Below are 18,289 nucleotides of genomic sequence, written 5' to 3'. Positions count from 1 at the left end.
TTTTTTTAAAGACTTTCAGTGCCTTGGAGCAGGGTCAAAGGGTCAAGCCAACTCTGTCCAAAACGTTATGTATTTAAGGATATTTTACAGATGCATTTTGATACAACATAGCGACATATAAGTATTCTCTGGGCACGTGAGGGGGGACCAAGACCTTGGCATGAAACTCATAGCTGCACACCTGCAAGCAAATTTACGTTTCATTGCCCTTCAATTTACAAAACTCTGTAAAACAGTTATCCAAACAATTAGTTCAGTCACAGCATCACAACACCTTTAGACCCAGAGAACAATTAAGCCCCTGTTTTGTTGCATGGTTGATCTGATAACGTAAGTAGGTCAGCTGACCAGGTGGGAGAAGCTGCTGGGGGTGATGACATTCCGTTATATACAGATATCGCAGGGCATCAACGCTCCAGTGCCTACGTGCGCTGAACGAAGTCGTGAAGAAAGGTTCCCTCCACGGAGGATGAGATGCTTGTTTACTTTTGCTCGTCCGTCTAGCGAAAAGAAAGTGGAGTAACCAATAGCTTTAAAAGCGGATAAACACGTCACCCTCCGATTATCGAAGTAATATAGCAGCTAGCATTCTTAGCTAACATCATAGCTTGTGTTGGGAATTTTTCTGGAAACCATCCCCCCTAAGCAGAAAAGGTAAGAGCCAAAGTGATGTAGTTAGTGTTCGGTGCTTGAAATGATCAGCTTGAAAATGGCCGTAAAATAATTTTCAAAATAAATTATGTTCCGTTCATCATCCCTTATGACTTCTTGGGGCTCATCGTGTGTAGTGATCGTAATTAAGAAAGTCATAACTTATCGTTGTCAAAAGCATTGTGTAAAGACTTTTGGCAGTTTTTGATCTTGTGAACATAATTCGTATGAAAAAGTATAAAATATAATAGATTTAGAATGTTGCGCGATTCAGATATGTATATTTTTTCCTTATTCGTTTCAATAAATAGGTTATGTAATTTGAACCAATTGCATTTTTTAAGATTTCATTTTCCAACACTTGTAATATAGATTTATATAATTTCTAATTAGTCGATAGATATGTACACAAATGAATAGAAAAACGGAGAAATGCATACAGTTCTTCCTCCTTAGTATTGTTAAAAAAAACTCTATACTAAGTGTGTTATATAAGAAATGTGAGAAAACAATAATCACGTGTGTTCAATCAAAATCAACGAAACAACGCTTCTCTGTTCTTTTATTTCAATATTGAGATTTTAAGCCACGACGGGATACTGAAGAATAGACCTATGAATTAAACTGCCTTTTGTGTAAGTATTGGCAATACTGTTATACACATCTCAGAATGCCTATGGACCAGGTTGTTTCACATTTGATAGTGACGACATTATTCTTTTGTTAAATGAACAGTGCAGAAAAGATCTAGGCCTATAGGCATATTTGAGAATTATCGCGGAGTGGGAGGTCAGAATTTGTTTTGAATTGCATACCAAGTACTGTATACCAAAGGGTGTGTCTGGATGAACTGTTTTCGCTGTCAAAATATTTACATGGAACCTTTAGCAACCATATACTGTGGAATCATGATTATTCGTAGGGGTCATTGTTCGTGGGTAGCCAGAATTTTCCTGGTTCGTGGGGATGTAATTCCGTCGACACTAAGTTCTATTTCGTAAATAAATACTAAAAAAAAGGCTTGTGTAATAGTGTGTTTATAAAGGCTCAATACTACCATGCTCCTACTAGCTCTAGCTAGTGGGTTAACCCTTTAGCTCAGTCGGTAGAGCGTGAGTTTTTAAACTGAAGGGTCCTGAGTTCGAGTCTAGTTGTGGTCATCCCTCCTCTTCTATCACACATGTATATACGTTCGTGGGGATGCAAATTCTTGGCAAAGGTTACCAACGAAGGCAAAGAATATTGGTCCTCCACAAACAATAATGATTCCACAGTATGGTACATGTATGATTCAGCACTGAGATTTAGCTGCTACCTGCTATGTGATGTATCCACTATAGTGATCTGGCTACCATTTATTATGTGAGTCCACACAGTGATTTAGATACTACATATATTGTATGAGTCCACCACAGTTATTTAGCTACTACATACTAGTATATTGTGTGAGTCAAGCACGGTAATTTATCATGTATATAATGTACGATATAATACACAATGATTTAGCTATTATATAATGTATGAGTCCAACACATTTGATAATTTACTAAATATATTTCATGAGTCCAGCACGATGATTAAGCTCTATCATATGTTGTTTGAGTCCAGCACAGTGATTAATCTACAATATATATTGTATAAGTTCAGCACCATGATTTAGCTACTACATGTATATAGTGTATGACCCCATTATGGTGTTTTATCTACTTTAAAACTTATAAGTGAAGCACGGTGATTTATCAATTATATACTAGTCCAGCACAGTGATTTAGCTACTTTATGATGTACGAGTCCCGCACAATGATTTAGCTACTATATATATTGTATGAGTCCAGCAAAGTGATTTAACTTCTATTATGATATATTGTATGAGTCCAGTACATTGATTTAGCCACCTTATCTACTGTATGAGTCTAGCACAATGATTAGCACAATGATTAGCTACTATAATGTACGATTCCAGCTTAATGATTAAGTTACTAAAATGTATGAGTCCAGCACAATGATTAGCTACTATAATGTACGATTCCAGCTTAATGATTAAGTTACTAAAATGTATGAGTCCAGCACAATCATTAGCTACTATAATGTATGAGTCCAGCACAATCATTAGCTACTATAAAATGTTTGCTTCAGCACAGTGATACCATAATTGCTCTAGACTCACTGCCCAACGGAACTTTCGTCTATTCAACACGACAGAAACCCGTATAATTTGTTTCATTGGCACGTGAGACGAAACACATGCTGTTTCATGTTACCATTTCTATTTCAAAAAATTTAAGAAGTCTGAGCCTATTTTCCCAGGAATGTTTTTAAGATAAGATCTGGCTGTATAAAGTTTATAATTTATCAGACCGAGGCTGCCGTTATGGTCACCTAAAGACGAGCCAAAACAAAGACATAACAGAAACACTTGGAAGAGAAGGCAAGATAACGCCGAGATAAGAGGAGGCAAGATAACGCCGAGATCAGAGGATGCATTAGGCCGGTGATGATAGACAGAAACAAATTGTATATAAAAAAGGCCGATAATACGGAATGAGAAAAGGTTCAACAAAAACCTGTGTGTTTGGTGTTTACAGTGCACGTGTATGAAGATGGCCAAGATTTAATGAACTGTTTCTGAAATAGACCGAATAACATATTCTGTTGTATACATATATACATATATCAAATGTTAAAACAACAAGAATAATTCGTCAGAGAATTAACTAAAAATTTCCTTTCAGTTGAAAAAACCATTATATAAATATCATACATATATTTAATTTGTTCATATCCTTTTTTAAATCGTTAATAAATGTAACGTTCTAATAGAAAGCTGACATCATTGCAGAAGGAATTGTGCTTTTGATTTTTATGCTGATAGAATAAAAAATTATTCTTTCGATGCTCAAACTATTTAGAACTATTGTGTGATACACGTGTCTCCATAGACACCTTAAGTAAAAGAAAAATAGAATGACGTTCTGATTAAAAATTAACATGTATTACAAACATGTATAATCAATCAAGACGAAACAATTACAAACGTATAATAAAAAAATGAAACATTTGCATCAAAAAGTTTTGCACATACTTTATTTTAATGTAAATCTTAATTATACATTTAAATTATAGGTAATGTATTTTTTGGTAGACACTGGGTTTGCTTTACTTTCTACTGTTAGGCTGTACAATAGTACACTCTGTATATAGTAACTTTCTACAATTACTGACTGTCCACTTATACACTAGTACCCTGTAAGAGTACTAGTACAGAATGTGTACCAGGTTTAAGTAAACTACCTCCTGTTTTCATATTGTAAACTTTCACCTGTCCTGTCCTACCATCTTGTCTATACTGGTCGGACCATCTCCTCAGTCTTTTATAAAGACCTTCTTTTCCTCTTTGCATTAACTGTGATAGCTTTGTTTTGATTTCATTTTTCCAAATCACTAAACACTTCACTAGAGTAAACAGTGCCATTAAAGTCGTGAAATTAGCCGTATCACTTACCTGAGAGATCTAACTATGATTTCAGTAACAATGTTATCATTTCATCTCATCTTACTACCATTATCCGGGTCACTGGGACTCGCCGACTGCTGGACACGAGCCGTGACCATGGGAGAGCGAAACTGTTGATTCAAAATCAAATAAAGTGTGATGTGTTAAATAAGCTATGGCATGTCAAACGTTGCAATATTCGATCTTTTCTATTTGTATTATATAAATATTCATTTGTATTGTATAATTTTCCATTTGTATTGTATAAATTACATTTGTATTGTATAATTTTCTATTTGTATTGTATAATCTTCCATTTGTATTGTATAATTTTCAATTTGAATTGTATAATTTTCCATTTGTATTGTATAAGTTTCATTTGTATTGTATAATTTTTTTATTTTTATTTTTTATAGTATACCTATAACTCCAATTTATTTATACAATAGAAATGGAAAATTATACAATACAAATAGAAAATTATGCAATACAAATAGAAAATTATAGAATACAAATGAAAAATTATAGAATTCAAATGGAAAATGATACAGTACAAATAGAAAATTATACAATACAAATGAATATTTATATAATATAAATGGAAAAGATCATATATTGCAACGTTCGACATGCCATAATAAGCATTACCAATGTAACCTCTCTCTGTGCAGGCCACGTTAAGATCATGCTTCACGTAGCTATAATAATCTACTTACTAGTGAAAATTCTATGAATTGTGAACGATCTATTTTAATAACATCAGGTTAAGAATTTGGAGATAAAAATATGTTTAGAAATGGATTATATTGTCTTATTCAAATCCATACTTCTTCGATTAACAAAAGATTTTTTCCCAATAGACTTGCTCGTATCTACACGTTTTACTGAATTCTGTCATATCTTATTTTCTTTCTTATTAAAAATTAAATTTTATAAGCTCTTGTCTAACTTTTAAGTAGTTTACCTATTTAACATTTCATTCAGTTTAATAGAGAGAACATAAAGTTTAAGTCCATAGGAACTTGAATGCAAGTCTTTTTTTTACACTTGGGATTGTCTTCTCACGTTGGGTAAAGTATTATGCGGTAATTTTTCTTTCAAACGACCACGTGAGGGGAAAAAATCATTTGTAAACTGGACTTAGAGATAACTTCCGGTGTTATGTAAGGGGTCTGTGACGTATAAGGTCAGGACTTTCTCCGCATAATTCATACACTTCAAATTCACAATCTGTTGTTTTGCACACAGCATGTTAAATGGTTTTCCCCACTTTTGATATGTAACATCCAAACCCAGAATACGTCTAATCCACCTCCTTTTCCATTTTCTTCTTAAATGGCGTTAACAGATTATATGCGGAAGCAAAAACATCTACCGGAAGTACAAATTTAAGTCTGGAGATGTACAAATGTAATTCTGGAGATATACATATTTAGAACACTTAGAAATCCCAGCTTCCTCGGCCTCTTCCTGACTCTGGGTATTTGTTGACCAATGAGATTGCGTTATTCTGTGCTCGGGGGAATCTTTGACAAAATAAAGCATCTCTATATAATTCTCATAAATTCAAAGATTGATTTGATATATCATTTATGGAAATCTGAGGGAAAATGTATGGGATTTTTTATATCACATGTTTGAGATCAAAATAACTTGAAAGTATAAGAAACTTGCCCAGAATAAGCAACAGAGCACATTTATTTAAATGGCATGGCATATAAATAATTAGCTAATTCTAAATGTATTTACTAACAGTAAGTTCTAACTTTCAAAAACATTTTTAACCATGAAAACCACTAATTAAATCATAAAGAGCTTAAGGTTTTCCAACAGTAAAATTGTGTTTCAAAAAAAAAATACTTAATAGATTTTTGAACTTGTAGTATTATATAAATATTAAGCCGCCATTAATAAATGTCTAGTAGCTATACAACAAAAACATCAAATTAAGTCAAATGAGTTTCTGTCTCTCTTATTTATTGGTTAGGGGGAAGTTAATTTGTTGCTGCTCTTTAGCCGTCATCCTTGACTGTAGTGGTAAGGCGGAAATTTAATTTCCGTTATTCGTAACAATTTCGGCTGGAAATTTTCAAATTATTCACACGGAAAAAAAATGGAATAATAGTGTATTGGACTTGTTGTTATTTCTCCACAATTTACTTTTTGTCCGTAAAGCAGTAACAATTGAAAAAATAAGACGAAATGATAGTATATCTCACTCGTTGTTGTATTTCCATATTTCACATTATTTTGTTAAGCAGTAAGAATTGAAAACTTAATCAGGGGGTACAAACTCTATTAGCAGTTACACATGACCGATCAACGTTAGGTCCTAGTTACAAAGGGAGGTTGTTGTCTGTTTGTGGACGGAAGTCGTTCCCTGTTGTCTGTCTGTGGACGGGAGTCGTTCCCTGTTGTCTGTCTGTGGACGGAAGTCGTTCCCTGTTGTCTGTCTGTGGACGGAAGTCGTTCCCTGCCGGAACCTCTTGTCGTCCCCACTATTATTATTATTCCTCATTCAAAATTGTTCATCTAAATTCCCACGGGAAATATGATTATCTATTGGGAATAAATTTTCATATCTCCCTCTCAATCAAAGATTCGATGGATGCGTCATTCAAATATTAAGCTGAGTCGAGTCTTTACTGAGATTCAGTCCTTTCATTTTATTGCAACCTTTTTAACAAAAGTAATGGGTTTTTTTTAAGTAGAAATCAATGTGGTTAACAAGGAATGGTATAATAGCATAAAAAGCATGGAGCCTACATGTAGGACAAATATGACAGAAACCAGGAAGGTGCCCGAGTAAATTCCACTTGTGCTCATAAAATGCAAACCTCAAGTAGTCTGATAAATTCCGCACATGCATGTACCTAAAATACTAAGCCGACAACTAGAGTCCCGGTCGGTACACAAAAATTTTTATTGTAGTAAAAGCATTCCATTAATATCAACAATCGCAACTTCTCGGGTCTTTCCGGCAGGCTCGGAAAAACATTGCGAAAGATATTAAAGTAAGAATATATAGGACAGTGGCCAGCAGTCGTGAATACTAATGCTATATAAAAACATGTATGTTTGATTAAACAAGGCACTGTACAAGATCCATATGATGAACATCCGCTATTCAGTCCCGCGAACGTCAAGGAGCCCGGATGTCAACAAGGTGACTGTCAGGTCCGTCTTATATCTGTAGAACATTTTGGACCAAGACCATATTTTTAGTACAAAAGATCCAAATATTTTAGCTTTAGAATTTGAACATTTCTTAGATCTCTTAAAAACTGTCTAGGTCTTTTTTACTAGAAACGTGTGCACAATTTTCTTCACGAATGAAATGTTCAATTCATCTGCACAATAACTTGAATTCATAGCATAGTCAGTAGTCCCCCCCCCCCCCCCCCCCCCCACTTATCCAAAAGAACTAGTTCCTTATTGAAAAAAAAAACGTCAGCACTGGTGACATTTTAAGTATGTTTGATTGACCGCCTTATATGTACTTCTGTGTGTAGTAAAAACCAGATCCGATTTACATTTACGTACGCTGTTCATACTTCTTTGTGTTTTCTCACACTCCTAACTGATGGTTAATTGACAAAATGTCCTAAGAAGCGGAAATGGTCTCTTTAAGCAGTGAGTGGTATTAGTATAAAGCCGCTGGATCTCAAACACAATACCAGTTTATCTTATATAGTTGGTATAAGCCCACAAAATGACAAGCGTTATGTGTAGGGATTTGGGGATAGGGGAAGTTTATTTCTTGAAAGGTATAGTTTCAAGTATATATATATATGCTATCTCAAACTCTTCAGTCATGTATTTGTTAACTTCCTTGGAGACTGCAACTATGCTTGTAGAATTATCCCTGATTTTGTCATTTCTTTGGTTTCTCCTTACAGCTTTTGAAGTCATGACATCAAAGAGAAAGAAAAAGTCCCCGCCGGGACCATGTGGTTTACCCTTCTTTGGTTCTTTTTTCGACATCGACCTTAAAAATATTCACCTGGATTTTCTGAAATGGAAGGAACGATATGGAGACATCGTGTCTTTCAAAATGAACGGGAAGAATTTTCTTGTACTGAATAATATAGACATTATCAGGAAGGCATTCGAGAGCGACGAAATCGGCGCCTTAATGAGTGATCGACCATTAAATTTCATTGGAGAAAATATATTTTTTGGTTACAAAGACGTTCTTTTAAGGCGATATGACGACGAGTTTATGAAGATGAAGAAACTGATGATACGATCGATGAAGCTCCACGATTATAACTCGGACAAGTTTAAACAGCTGATGTCAGAGGAGCTTTCACACATACTGTCTAAGTTCCAGAAGACAGAAGGAAAGCCAACGGAGCCGATGGACATGTTGGTGCCGTCCTTCTGTAACATCATCGGAATGCTGGTGAGTAGGAGAAGGTTTCTGTTGTGGAACACTCTCTGGTCGTTATGCATTATTTATGTCCATTGTCATCTATTTCGTTGTTGTGCAATGTTTATTGGTGTATGGCCTCTCTCTGGCATTCCCAGTCCATTTTAATCACGTGACACGTGTTTCTAGTTCACAGGGCGCCGATGCCAGGACGAGGACAGGCTCCTAAAGGTCTTGGTGGATTTCGACCGAGACGGGGACACCATGATTCAGCCCCAGGTTCACGCAGTGTACAAACTATTCCCCTGGATTCGTCATTTTCCCGGCTATTACGGCGGTCTGTATCGCAATGTTATTCGGGGGAGAACAGAACTACACAATCTGGTCCAAGATATGAAGGTGAGCTTGTTATCAGCCATGTGCGAAAAGTCAGATTTTTTTCAGAAAGCAACGAAAATGGAGAAAATTAGGTCTGACACAAATATTTCCCCGCAACAATAATAGCTTTAGTTCGCACGTACTTTTGTGGACTTTATTCAATGAAACTACAAAAAAAGTAAATCTGCGTCGGGATATATCAAACAGATATATATTTTGACTCAAATTCGAAACAAGTATTAATATTGCCGCCATATTTTATGACAATTGCTAGTATGTTAAACTATACTTAAAACTAATTGGTTTCTTTTATTTTTTAAGAGTAAATATGACAAAACCGAGGTTCAAAACTTCATCCACGAACTTCTGGGGGAGCATCGGGACTTTGCTGAGGACCCGGATAAAGGCTGGCTCACAGATGAACACGTTCTAGGAATGATTATGGATCTTATCAACACGTGTATGTACCTTTACTTCTTTCATTTTGAAAATTTAAATTTTTACTGGACTTAATGGATTGTCTTTAGCACTGTATTCTTGACTCTGTATTCGTTTAAAAATTAAAACCGAATCTGGATTGACTTGAATTGGAAATTGTCTCGAACATGTAGACATGGATAATTGTTGTAATAAACCACGTGCTCTATTTTAGCCGTGTTGACAACCAAAGCTGTGATGGCAGGTGCCCTCTTTCTCCTCTCTCACTTTCCGGAGATACAGGAAAAGATTCGCGAGGAGATCACTAACATTGTCGGCTCTCGATCTCCCACGACAGAGGACATGGCGTCAATGCCGTACACGGAGGCCTGTATGATGGAGATCTTACGCTATCAGTCCCATCTTCCCCTCACCGCGCCCCACGCAAACCTAAGCCAGGAAGTAGAACTGGAGGGCTATACGATCCCCAAAGGAACAGTGGTGAGTACCTAAAGGAGGTTCATCGGAAGGAGTGTCGATAATGTAAAATGACAGCAACCCAAACTGAAAAATTTACTGCATACTACATACACAATAAAGCTTTTTACATAATTGATTTATTTTAAAAGAGAACAAGTTTTTTCCCAATTTCCCTTGCTTAAGTCCCCGGTTTAAGATCGTCTTTTAACTGAAAATTTCCCCCAAAAATCTTTCTATGCTTTCCTGCGGTGTAGACAATGGTAGCCAGATCTATGCTACACTTCTGTTGATTGGTAAAACAGCCAGCCCGCCGTGAGAGGGGCGCCTCGCACTCTCTTCACCTTTCAGGATTCTGGCAAATAATGATAACATTTTTAATAATGTTTGTCTTTCTTCTACGCAGATTTTCGGGAACTTGTTTGCCTGCCACCACGATGAGACCGTGTACCCTGACCCCTGGGAGTTCAAACCTGACCGGTTCCTGGAGGAAGGAAAGTTAGTCGGAGCCGACCACCCAGCGGTCAGAAAGTACGTGTGACATTATTTCATTTTTTTTTATTGCATTGATATTATTTTGAGATATGATTATGCAGAGTTTTCATCTATAGATATTTTCAAATCTGTGTATTTTTTACATTTTAGTTTTATTGGATTTGGCGTCGGGAGGCGGCGGTGTGTGGGTCAGCAAATGGCTAGAATCAGAATGTTCCTGTACACCACGTGTCTCTTGCAGAAATTTAAAATCGAAGTCCCAAAAGATACGTCACTTCCGTCACATGACCCAAGAGCGTTACTTTCGGAGTCCCCTGTGATTTTACCGCCACCTATGCAGTATTGTTTTGTTGAGTGTTGAACGTGAATGCTCGAGATCTCAGTCTACAGAGACCGGTTGTGAATGAAAGTCTTGCTATGTATAATACATGGCTTGTCTATTGCTTTTATTTATTAGAGATATGATGTTATGTATTGAAATCCAGAAAATAAATGTTAGAAACATCCTCTTCTTATCAGTCAATGACCATATGAAATCTAGAAGTCATAAACTAGAAACTTAACAAGAAATCATATTGACGCAAGCGTCAAATGGGCCGCAAAAAATATTATAATTTTTGTTTGAATCATCATTGGTTGTTTACATCAAAAACATTCCACAAAGAAGAAAATAACGAGTTGGCTGTACTAATTTTTATGGTAAATTTTTATATATTTTTAGTAACACGTTTTGAAGTTTAACATTTTACCACTATTATTAAGTCGAGTTCGTTACTTTAAGCATTTCTAACGGTAATTGTATGATTATTGCCATAGTATGAAGTGATATCATTTATATTAAATTTCATGTCATTTGGGTCTTTATGTGCCGTATACCGATCCCGATACATTGTTTTGAAAAGAATGAAAACATCCGAAATTTCCCGAATAGATTATAGTCTCGATAAAAACGCACCTATCACGACAGTCTATGACCTAATTTACATTTACGAGCAAAACCAAAAATATGTTATATTTTTTAAAAGGCATAAAACATATTTCTTCATGCAAATTTTCTTTTAATTCATAAAAATAAGCATAGTATTAATTCTGTAAACAAAAAGCTATCCCGCAGAAACGCAGTGACAATATTTAAATGTATATCAAATAACGAACCGCCTTCTGGCGGCCCGTAATAAAAGACAACTGTGAAAGGAAATGAAGATTTTTTTTCTCTTAATCTTGTTGAAACGGACGTGTTGAAATTAAATGTTTCAAATATTTTTCATTGAGTAGCAAGTCGACAAATATAAAACTGGCCATCCCATGCATCAACAAAAATGATAGTGGTATAACAAGAGTGACGGGTTATTACGTCTTGATTCTTGATATACATGCTCTCGGTAGTTGTTCTCTCGTCAATGTCATAAAATCTACATGCATTCAGAGAGTTGCTGAAATTAGATTGAATCTGGACATTTCCGCGATTTTTCGCCAATTTACCAAGTTTATTCTTCCTCCAATTTACTTCCTGGAAGAAGAGTATTATTTTATTAGTGTCAGAGAGTGGGTCTGTGCTAAGTATGTATATAAAAAAAAATACAAGTGTCGTGTGAGATGTTCTCTGATATGTTCCTACCATCACACTGTGTATGGTATAGTTTTCTATTTCATGTAATGACTGCATATCTTTCAGTGACTTTTTTTCACCTGCGACTGGTTAAGAGTATATAAATAGTGCCTGTTTTGGAGGGTAACAGTTGAAATGACACCCCAAGAAAACCATTGTCAACCGACGCGAAGCGGAGGTTGACAATGGTTTTCGAGGGGTGTCAATTTCAACTGTTATCCTACCAAACAGGCACTATTTATTTTGTTATACTGAATGTCTTAATTTTAAAGAAAACTTAACTGCTTTTACATAGGAATAACGTGAATTCTACGGCGAACCGTACGCGCATAATTTTCGCGCATTTAACAATTTTTAATGTTACCCGTTGCTAAGTGCGTTGCTAACGCTGAGGGTAATAGAACGGATTATGAACTGCATCTAAACCAATCAGATTTCAGTATTTAACATGAAAGTATAACAATATCAAATATACATGTGCTGTACAAATTGCTAATTGTTTTCGAGTATAATAACATCTTGCGCCATAATATGCGTTGAGAATTGATTCAAAAGCTGGGGTCTTTTCAAATAGAAAACTTATCAGAAATAGACATTGTACCCCCTTCACAACAACAGGACTTAGTGAGAATGTAGGTATGTGGTTTAAATAATTCAAATATATTGGGGTTTTTTCTGGTTTGAGAAAAGAAATTAATTGAAATTTATTGTAGGAGAGGCAAGGATAAGGCTGGACACCCACACCCTTACACCACCCCCCCCCCCAAAAAAAAGAACTTGGATCCGCGCCTGAATGACATGAAGTTAACAATCTTCGAGAAGGAGTTGCATACCTTCTCTCTTTTGTCAGTCGTATAATAAGAATTTTTTCTTGAAAATACTCATATTAAGGGAATTAGTTGCTTTATCATGAAGAATTTTTTTGTATATTTAAAAAGCATATTTAAAGGAAAATACTAGTGCGATTTATGATATAAATTCAAAACGGGGCATGTCAGCTTCAGATTTTAGGTCACCTGAGTCACACGTGTTTTTTAATAAAACCTTGTCAATATTTTTGTTGTACGGAAAAAGTCATTGTGACGTCAAGACTCTCACCAGAGAGTCGATTGAAAATCGGACGCACTTCAGATTTTCAATAGACCTTTTCACGATAACTGCGGTACTGCTCTCTTGCAGGGCAAATTGATATATTTAGTAGGTAGATGATTAAATGACGTAAATGAAACAATTGACGGTACGTCATATTTCACCAAACTATGTCATTTTGCCCTGCAAAAGAGCTGTACCGCAGTTACCGTGAAGGGGTCTATTGACTTCAGACTTTGCTTTCGACTTTTGACTTAGGTGGTCACACGATACGATTTTAGTCGAAAGCGAATCGGATGAGAAAATAATATGGAAAATCTGATGGAAAATCGTATCGTCTGACCGCACTTTTAAAAAATGTTCTTCTATAGTATCTTATATAGTTGAGAAAAACTGATGCATTGTTATGATGTCCATGAAGCCTTCTACCAAAATTATGAAATTCATACCCAGGGGTTCAAGCCCTGGGAAGGGGGGGGGGTAAATTGAACCATATAGTGAAAATGTATTAAGCATAGAAAATCTTCTTCACTCACATTTATATTTGAGAAAACCTTAATGCATGATTCTGATCTCCACGAAGTCCTCTACATAAATTGTGAATGATTATTTTAAACTTCAAATAATACAAGCAAGGTAACAATCAGAGGAGTCTCAGACTAGGGCTTCGATTTCAAAATAAAGCTTAAATTGCAAACATGAGACTTTCTTACTTGTCAATCTAAGGGCTATGATACTCAGGCGACTGTCAAGGCCTGTGGGCCTCTTGTTTGAATAGAAAATATGGGCGGGGGGGGGGGGGGGGGGGGGGGTATACATGCCTATGCCGAAGTTCCTGTGATTTCACCGACTCAATAACTGGCGTCCATCTTATCAGAACTGTTCCTGTCCACGCCGAAATACAATTATCAATAAATGAGATTTTGTGATGAGTTTTGGGTGTTTCTTCCATTAAATGTCTGGAAATATCCAGATTTAATGTCTCATATATCTTTTGTGCATATTTTGTTGATATGCATAGCCCTGATAGAAAGGTATTTGGATTTTTTCCTGTGTGAAACTTTTCACCCATCCCTGATATTTATCAGCTGGCTGGTGATTCATTCAAAAAGCTCACAATTCTTAGAACAAAATAACGGTGGTATAGTTTTTACAATGAAACATGTCTACTCCGACGTGCGTGAAATGATGCATCCTACTTTTCTCTGAAGTATTGTGTTTATCAAATCATCTCAAGCGCTCTTATAATAAACTAGGCCTTGACCCGTTAACGGGTTGACATTGCATATTATATCTAACTGTGTCTCGGGACAGGCTTTCACCACGGTTGAAATGCCTCCCATATACCTGTAAAAATAAGAGACATATATAACACGTATAACACATATTTATGTCTCTACCGTAATGTAGGCCTAGCAGAAAATTGAAGATCGAATCGCTCTGAAAAGATTTTGGAGAAAAATAATGAAGTTGCTTTGAAATAACCGTCAAATTATTCATGACAAACCATTTTGAGGCTGTAAATACCTTTCAATTAAAAATTTAATTCTATTATTAAAGAATTCAACACCTCTTTTTTTTCAACCTTTTTTACTCGCTTCAAATCGACACTCCATTTTGACATTCGAAACTCCAGGGAATTTTTATAGTAAATGCACTGTGTTAGAGTTATCTCCCGTATTTTCCTTGATGAACATAATTTTTAGCATATTTCCAATTGAAATTTACACGTATTTGTATTATCGTTTCTGAGTTTATCCATGCAAATGTGATATTTTGGAAACAAAAACTAAAGAGCATACTGTGATTTAGCGTGAATGTAATGCGCATGCGCAAGATTGTAAAATCCAAAAAATCCAGATGATTTCCGGAATTTTTTTAGGAAGTTTCGTTGATTATTTAAAAATTAGCGAAGCTTGATTGAGAAAAAAAATAAAAACAAATTGGTAATCTTCAAGTAACAACGAGGTTTAAAATATATAAAACAGAAGACAGTACTCTTCCGATTTATCGGTATTAAAGCCCAAATATTCGAGTCTATTATTTTAATATAGTAGTATAGATTGTCCACTCAATTCACTTTCTTGATTTTTTCTTCATATTTGCATTCTCCGGTATCTCTATGCGATGAAACATTACACAGTGCAAGTTCTGTATAATATTATGTCTTAAAAATTGATTACATAAGATCCGCAGTCCAAATCACGTGACTACAATGAACAATTATAGAATAGTACATGTATTTATCAATGAGGAAAAAGAAAAATAATAGTCTGGCTATACTTTTATATAAGCAGTACATCTCGGGTTGAAAAAAAAACCAATTGCAAGTTATTTATCCTGTAAGTTGGTTCTGTACTGGTACAGTGTACCTATAGAGAGGGATTGACTCAGTTTATATGGATCTCCTTGTATTTGATAGAATATCTACGGGAAAATGAGGGGAGGGGTTGTAGTTTACCTGACTTTGAAGTTTTTGTTGTAGATATCCAAACATACATTTATTTTGAACAATTCTTTGTGGAGAATTAAGAAGGAAATATATTAAGATTTATCATTATGAAAAACAAAATGTTTATGCTTGTGTGGATGATATAAAAAGTTTATGCTTGTATGGACGATACAAAAAGTTTATGCTTGCATGGAAGAAACAGAATGTTAATGTTTGTATGGACGATATAAAATGTCTATGTTTGTATGGACGATACAAAATGTTCATGTTTTTATGGACGATACAAAATGTTTATACTTGTATGGACGATACAAAATGTTAATGTTTTTATGGACGATACAAAATGTTCATGTTTGTATAGACGATGCAAATGTTAATGTTTGTATGGACGATACAAAATGTTTATGTTTGTATGGACGATAAAAATGTTTATGTTTGTATGGACGGTACAAAATGTTTATGTTTGTATGAACGATACAGACTGTTCATGTTTGTATTGATGATACAAAACGTTATGTTTGTATTGACGATACAAAATGTTCATGCTTGTATGGACGATACAAAATGTTCATGCTTGTATGGACGATACAAAAAGTTTATGTTTTTATGGACGATACAAATGTTAATGTTTGTATGGACGATACAAAATGTTCATGCTTATATGGACAATACAAAATGTTAATGTTTTTATGGACGATACAAAATGTTCATGTTTGTATGGACGATACAAAAAGTTTATACTTGTATGGACGATACAAAATGTTTATGTTTGTATGGTAGATACAAAATGTGAATGTTTTTATGGACGATGCAAAATGTTTATGTTTGTATTGACGATACAAAATGTTTATGCTTGTATGGACGATACAAAATGTTCATGCTTTTATGGACGATACAAAAAGTTTATGCTTGTATGGACGATACAAAACGTTTATGTCTGTATGGGCGATACAAAATGTTTATATGGACGATACAAAATTTTAATGTTTTTATGGACGATACAAAATGTTCATGCTTGTATGGACGATACAAACTGTTCATGTTTGTATGGACGATACAAAATGTTTATGCTTGTATGGACGATACAATTCATGTTTGTATGGACGATACAAAATGTTTATGCTTGTATGGACGAAACAATTAATGTTTGTATGGACGGTACAAAATGTTAATGTTTCTATGGACGATACAAAATGTTTCTGCTTGTATGGACGATACAATTAATGTTTGTATGGACGATACAAAAAGTCAATGCTTGTATGGACGATACAATTTATGTTTGTATGGACGGTACAAATGTTTATGCTTGTAAGGACGATACAATTAATGTTTGTATGGACAGTACAAAATGTTAATGCTTGTATTGACGATACAAAATGTTAATGCTTGTATGGACGATACAAAATGTTCATGTTTGTATCGACGACACAAAATGTTTATGCTTGTATAGACGATACAAATGTTAATGTTTGTATGGACGATACAAATGTTTATGCTTGTATGGACGATACAAAATGTTTATGCTTGTATGGACGATACAAATGTTAATGTTTTTTATGGACGATACGAAATGTTTATGCTTGTATGGACGATACAAAATGTTAATGTTTTTATGGACGGTACAAAATGTTTATACTTGTATGGACGATACAAAATGTTAATGTTTGTATGGACGATACAGAACGTTTATGTTTGTATGGACGATACAGAACGTTTATGTTTGTATGGACGATACAAAATGTTTATGTTTGTGTGGACGGTACAAAATGTTTTTACTTGTATGGACGATACAAATGTTAATGTTTTTATGGACGATGCAAAATGTTAATGTTTGTATTGACGATACAAAATGTTAATGTTTGTATGGACGATACGAAATGTTTATGCTTGTATGGACGATACAAAAGGTTTATGCTTGTATGGACGATACAAAATGTTAATGTTTGTATGGACGATACAAAATGTTAATGTTTGTATGGACGATACAAAATGCTTATGCTTGTATGGACGATACAAAATGTTTATGTTTGTATGGACGATACAAAACGTTTATGCTTGTGTGGACAATACAAAAAGTTTATACTTGTATGGACGATACAAAATGTTAATGTTTGTATGGACGATACAAAATGTTAATGTTTGTATGGACGATACAAAATGTTAATGTTTGTATGGACGATACAAAATGTTTATGCTTGTATGGACTATACAAAATGTTAATGTTTGTATGGACGATACAAAATGTTAATGTTTGTATGGACGATACAAAATGTTAATGTTTGTATGGACGATACAAAATGTTTATGCTTGTATGGACTATACAAAATGTTTATGCTTGTATGGGCGATACAAAATGTTTATGTTTGTATGGACGATACGAAATGTTTATGCTTGTATGGACGATACAAAAGGTTTATGCTTGTATGGACGATACAAAATGTTAATGTTTGTATGGACGATACAAAATGTTAATGTTTGTATGGACGATACAAAATGTTTATGCTTGTATGGACTATACAAAATGTTAATGTTTGTATGGACGATACAAAATGTTAATGTTTGTATGGACGATACAAAATGTTAATGTTTGTATGGACGATACAAAATGTATATGCTTGTATGGACTATACAAAATGTTTATGCTTGTATGGGCGATACAAAATGTTTATGTTTGTATGGACGATACAAAATGTAAATGTTTGTATGGACGATACAAAATGTTTATGTTTGTATGGACGATACAAATGTTTATGCTTGTATGGACGATACAAAATGTTTATGCTTGTATGGATGATACAAAAAGTCTATGCTTGTATGGACGATACAAATGTTAATGTTTGTATGGACGATACAAAA

General features: G+C 34.7%; 1 protein-coding gene across 2 annotated transcripts; it reads left to right on the top strand.

Annotated features, from left to right (window-relative positions):
• The first annotated feature begins 413 nt into the window (after positions 1-413).
• LOC128192867 (cytochrome P450 2C31-like) lies at positions 414-10,790 on the top strand. Of its 2 annotated transcripts, none has more exons than XM_052865882.1 (7): positions 414-654; positions 8,044-8,549; positions 8,706-8,915; positions 9,216-9,354; positions 9,547-9,812; positions 10,195-10,319; positions 10,434-10,790. In XM_052865882.1, exons 2-7 carry the CDS (start codon positions 8,055-8,057, stop codon positions 10,642-10,644), a joined length of 1,446 nt encoding a protein of 481 aa, XP_052721842.1. In that variant the 5' UTR covers positions 414-654; positions 8,044-8,054; the 3' UTR covers positions 10,645-10,790. The 2 variants fall into 2 exon arrangements, with proteins under 2 accessions (XP_052721842.1, XP_052721841.1); XM_052865881.1 differs by lacking the exon at positions 414-654 and adding an exon at positions 7,764-7,911.
• Positions 10,791-18,289: the final 7,499 nt, after the last annotated feature.

Source organism: Crassostrea angulata, chromosome 7 (genome assembly GCF_025612915.1).
Source record: "Crassostrea angulata isolate pt1a10 chromosome 7, ASM2561291v2, whole genome shotgun sequence".
Taxonomy (NCBI): Eukaryota; Metazoa; Mollusca; class Bivalvia; order Ostreida; family Ostreidae; genus Magallana; species Magallana angulata.
This window is presented reverse-complemented; position numbering and strand designations above follow the sequence as displayed.

What these genes read in the sequence shown, in the direction of transcription:
- LOC128192867 (XM_052865881.1), top strand. Translation starts at nt 7,857, where the DNA reads ATGACAAGCGTTATGTGTAGGGATTTGGGGATAGGGGAAGTTTATTTC. An exon ending in GGAAGTTTATTTCTTGAAAG is followed by an intron (nt 7,912 to 8,043) that starts GTATAGTTTCAA and finishes TTCTCCTTACAG; the next exon opens with CTTTTGAAGTCATGACATCA. An exon ending in TATGGATCTTATCAACACGT is followed by an intron (nt 9,355 to 9,546) that starts GTATGTACCTTT and finishes GCTCTATTTTAG; the next exon opens with CCGTGTTGACAACCAAAGCT.